At 34.7% G+C, this 4720-nt stretch overlaps 1 protein-coding gene across 9 annotated transcripts; it reads left to right on the forward strand.

Moving 5' to 3' along the window:
* The first annotated feature begins 513 nt into the window (after window positions 1-513).
* Window positions 514-4059, forward strand: LOC107931995 (nuclear transcription factor Y subunit A-4). Of its 9 annotated transcripts, none has more exons than XM_016863929.2 (6): window positions 514-659; window positions 1785-2105; window positions 2338-2450; window positions 2527-2598; window positions 3077-3244; window positions 3460-4059. In XM_016863929.2, the coding sequence occupies exons 2-6, from the start codon at window positions 1802-1804 to the stop codon at window positions 3769-3771; spliced, it is 969 nt and encodes a 322-aa protein (XP_016719418.1). In that variant the 5' UTR covers window positions 514-659; window positions 1785-1801; the 3' UTR covers window positions 3772-4059. The 9 variants fall into 9 exon arrangements, with proteins under 9 accessions (XP_016719418.1, XP_016719417.1, XP_016719424.1 ...); XM_016863928.2 differs by having other exon boundaries at window positions 1790-2105; XM_016863932.2 differs by having other exon boundaries at window positions 562-947; window positions 1790-2105.
* Window positions 4060-4720: the final 661 nt, after the last annotated feature.

A 4720-nucleotide genomic window follows, 5' to 3' on the forward strand; every position in this document is an offset into this window, starting at 1 on the left:
AAAACTATCGAATAGTTCAATAACCAACTTTTAACATTAAAAAAACCGATTGGTTAAAGCGCAAACTTACAAATAATAGAGTGACATTGTATGTAATTTATTCTATAATGAATAGTGAGTTAACGGCCACATCTCACACTTTTTACCAAGTTAACAGGTTAGTAACCAACTTGTAAATTTTTATATAGTTTAATGATTAACTTGTAACATTTTTATATCGAATAATCAAAATGTAAATTTACTAATAATTGAGTTACCTTCGATGAGGAAAAAATGAGTTTAGAGAAAAATATTTTTTTAATAAGTTAAAATTTGTTGTTTATTTTATGTTTATCATATAAAATATCTTATAATAATTTAAAATTTTATATAAAAAATATTTTTTTAAAAAATACGTTATTGGTTGTTTTTATCATTTGAATTATTTTAAAAATATTTCTAAAAGTTTTTATTAATTAAAATAAGTCCAAAACTAAATTATAATAAACATGGAAAAGAAAATTTTAAAAAATTGACCGACCTATGTAATTCTCACTCTTAATTAAAGAGAGAGGAAAACATTTGGATTGGAGAGTTGCAAGAGAGGGGACATGCCTAAGTTTTTCCCAGCAAAAGAACAAGTCTTTACTTCTTCTTCATGCTTTCATCAGATCCCATAGGTTTATAATTCTCTTCTTTCTTCCACTATCTATTTTTTTTTCGTTGTTTAGTTTGATTCAAACTTATCCAATCTTTTTATAACCCGTATTACTACTTTTTTATTCATTTGTTTGCTTTACCTCAATCCATCTTCTTTTTCTTTTGATTCTTTTCCTTTTTTACTTTCTTTCTTTTTCTAAATCCCCTTTAATTATTTGTCTATTAATTGGGCTTCGTTTTGTTTTCCTTGAAATGCATGTCGGTGATGCTGATGTTGATGATTGATTATCATGTACTTGTTGTTCTTGGTACAGTGATTCGCCACTGTTGTTTATGTTGTTCCTGTTTTGGCTTATTTTTGGGGTGGATTATGTTTTTACTATATATTATATACTGTGGTGGGCGGATTTCATGTCCTTTAACCAGCCCGTACAGTTGTTGACTTGTCCGTACAGATTTAGTTTTTATATATCTCCCAGCCATTTTATCTTCCTCTTTTAGACTGTGATAATTATTGGTCAGGTCCCCCCCCCCGCCGCCTCTTCTTATTTTCATCTGTAATTCATGGAAAACTATCATCAACACTTTATGGGTTCTTTGGTGGATTTGCAGTATAAGCATTAAGTTTTTAGACTGCAAAACTTTTGATCTGCATTTGCTGTTTAGACATATTTGAATTGCCATTAGATCTACAATATGTATAAGTCCATTCATTTTCACCTCCAAATTTTGTAAGGAACATCAACCATCTGTTGCATTGTTATTGTTGTTCGTGTACGTGTTTCGATTGAATGTTAATTCAAGTGATCGGATATTGAAAATCTCGCTTGTGATTTTGGTTTATGTTGTATGGTATATGGTAAGGTTATAGAGTTTGTTTAATTGAAGTCTTGGTTATGCATTGTATGTTTGATTTTGGGGACCTTTCATCTTTCCGATGGCTCGTGCTATTCGGAGTCTCGGTTTGCTTTTACTAGCAAGATTTAATTTTAGTAGTTCTTTTGGCTTTCTCGTTAGCTCAGCTTGGATGTCGTGATCTTGAGTTCGAAGTGTTGCATTCTGTTGTTGCTTGTGCAATGTCTTTGTTCTGTTTGATGATTACAAATATTGTTTGCTTATAAGGATTCTCTGTGTTTTTGCATCAGGACAGTTGATGAATTAGATGGCTGTTCGGGTCCAAAATTTTCCGAAGAAAACATTTGACGAAAGCTCTGTTCGTTCCCTATCCCATTTATCTGTCAGTTGCACACCGTGGTGGAGTTTGAACGAGCAGCAAATTGAAGAGCCTTTACCCCACAACGTAAGCTTGAAAGTGGAAACTCCGTCTCAACTCTATCATCAAACGAAGCATTTAGATCTTCAACTACCTGACCAGGAATTGACAACGGTTCAAGCAATTGGTCGAACTCATTGTGAAGTTGGCGCCATTGGAGCGACCAGTTCTCAATGTGATCCATCAGAATCCGGTATTGATTCTTCTGGAAGTGTGATTTATTAGGAGTCTCATAACATGTTCTGTTTATTAATTTGAGAAATTTATTTCTCCCATTATTCTTGATGTGTTAATTGGCTTTGCTTTAGTTTTTGAACGAACTGAAACGGATTGCTAACACGGTTTATTGAAGACCGAAGGTTGTTGTCAAGCTTAACAGGTTAATGATTTTCATCTGATATCGTGATCGTGTTTGCGTGCATCAGGTCCAGATGAAAGTTGTGAGAAGGATACTGAGGGTCAAGTGAAACCGGTTTTCTTGGTTAACAATCCAAACACTTTATTCAGCCCCTCTCATCAGAATTATAACCATTCAATGGTATGTGTTTAACAATTAGGAGTAAGCTTGTTTTGCTGTCTTCGTTTTAAATTTAATATTTCTCATCCCGTTTCAGGCTTGGACTCAATATCCATATGCCAATGCTTACTTCAATGGGATGTTTACTCCATATGGGCCACAGGCTATTGTAAGTAGGCACTTTTTATTCAACACCGATAGGGCTGAGCATGGTCCGGGTTACTAGGTTAGGGGTCCTGAAACTATAACCATGAACCACCCAGAGTCGATTCTAAAGGTTTTGGACCGTGGATTGACTCAATGATCAACTAATGCGGTTTTGAAACGACCCTAGACTACAATCACATAACTAAATTTCATAAATATTGAAAGAACTTTTGAAATTTAAGAGTTCTAATCTTGCAAGGTATATATTATGTTTATATATAAATATACATTGTTCATCTTAAAATCGGTCAAAAGTCAATCCCACGGTTCAATTCTATGATCAGAGCCTTCAATTTGGGTGGTGGATAGGTATGTACTTAGACGGAGCCACTCTAGCATCAGTCTAGGTTTGGTATAGGTTTCATCTTGTTTAACCTTATTTTATCTTTGTTGAGATCGCTTCTCTTCTTATTATGTAACCATGGTTGAAATTTGACCAGATTCACACCCAGTTGGGAGGAAATGCTCCAACTCGAATTCCACTGCCTCTCGATCTTGCAGAAGATGAGCCCATTTATGTCAACCCGAAACAATATCATGGTATTCTCCGGAGGAGGCAATACCGTGCAAAGCTTGAGGCACAAAACAAACTCGTCAAATCTCGAAAGGTACATTGATTTCTTTTCGACATTTGTTTGAACAATGACCTAGATGTTGCAATGTCTAAAAGGTTAGGTGTGGCATCGGCAGTTGAATTATGTATCGAATATAGTAAGTTATTTGCTATCCGACTGTGTCGGTAATGTTACCATGTTTCTCATATTTGATCAATGATGATAAAAATCATTGGCCACTGATCTGCTTTAGTTTGAATTAAACGCAGCCATACCTTCATGAATCTCGACATCGTCATGCACTGAATAGGGTTAGGGGATCGGGCGGACGTTTCCTTAGCAAAAAGACACTCCAACAGCCCAATGACAACTGCACTAATCGAACGAATAGTAGATCAGAACTCGAGAGTCTTTGTTCTCGCATGGCCGGATATGGCGGTCCGAATACAAGCTGCATGAACATCTCGAGCGTTTCCGACAATGACGGCAATTTCCAGTGGCTGGAACATGGATTCGCCGATATATCTCGTGCAGGCAGTACAGGCGATGGAATGCGGCACGGTGCTTCGGTTGTCCCGTGAGAAGGGGCGGCGGAGACCGGCAACTCATCCTTGGCTTTACCAATACCACTTCAATTATGTTTCATGCATGTTGTGTAAAAATGTAATCTTTTTCCATGTTTACTGTATTTTCTTATTTTACACAACTGATCCAGGAATAAGGGTGTTAACTGAAAAGAGTTTGGCTTGGAATTTTATTACAATGATCCTTCATTTGTGGTTCTTTGTTATTATGAGGTGTTATTTCATCAATTATGTAAGATATTTTTGTAATTTTAATAAATTTAAAGCAAATATATAATTTGATTAGACATGTCCAATTATAGGATTACGGTTTTCTTACCGTATTTGATTTCGACTAAATGTTTATGCTACTTGATTTTTACTTCAACCTTAATTTTATTACAACTTCAACACTCAAACCTAGAGTAGTTCATGGTCAAGCCACAGTCGCGACTCAGTTTCTAAAAATGAAATCCAGGCCGAAGCCTGCTTTGGGGTTTCGGCCTCCTTTGGGGGCTCGGCTCGATTCATACTCGTTCTACTGTTTAAAATACAAAATATTATTTTGAAATAATTCATAATCTCTTTTCAACCCCTAAATAGAAAGATAAACGCATTTTAGTGCACTCGACCTATGTGTGTTCAAAAGGTTAACTGAACCGAACTAGTATTAATCGAATTAACTAAACTTTTTAATCCTTTAACGTTAACCAAACTTTTTTTTTTTTAAATTAACCGAACCGAAATATTTCGGTCAATTTGGTCAGTTAACCGAATTAACCGAAATTTATTTATTTATTTTGTTAAAGAAAGTATAAAACATTTCAAAAAAAAATGATAATGTTCATTTGACCGAATTATTCTAATTAACCGAATTAAAACTACATATAAATTGTATTATTAATTATTAAGTTCGGTTAATTACCTTATTTCAATTTGAATTAACCGATAATTGAACTTTCAAAAA

This window comes from Gossypium hirsutum, chromosome D13 (genome assembly GCF_007990345.1).
Source record: "Gossypium hirsutum isolate 1008001.06 chromosome D13, Gossypium_hirsutum_v2.1, whole genome shotgun sequence".
NCBI lineage: Eukaryota > Viridiplantae > Streptophyta > Magnoliopsida > Malvales > Malvaceae > Gossypium > Gossypium hirsutum.

Bases quoted from the DNA above. Each gene is read 5' to 3' on its own strand.
- LOC107931995 (XM_016863929.2), top strand. From the start codon at position 1,802: ATGGCTGTTCGGGTCCAAAATTTTCCGAAGAAAACATTTGACGAAAGC. The intron at 2,599-3,076 runs GTAAGTAGGCAC...AAATTTGACCAG, and splicing joins CATATGGGCCACAGGCTATT to ATTCACACCCAGTTGGGAGG. The intron at 3,245-3,459 runs GTACATTGATTT...AATTAAACGCAG, and splicing joins AACTCGTCAAATCTCGAAAG to CCATACCTTCATGAATCTCG.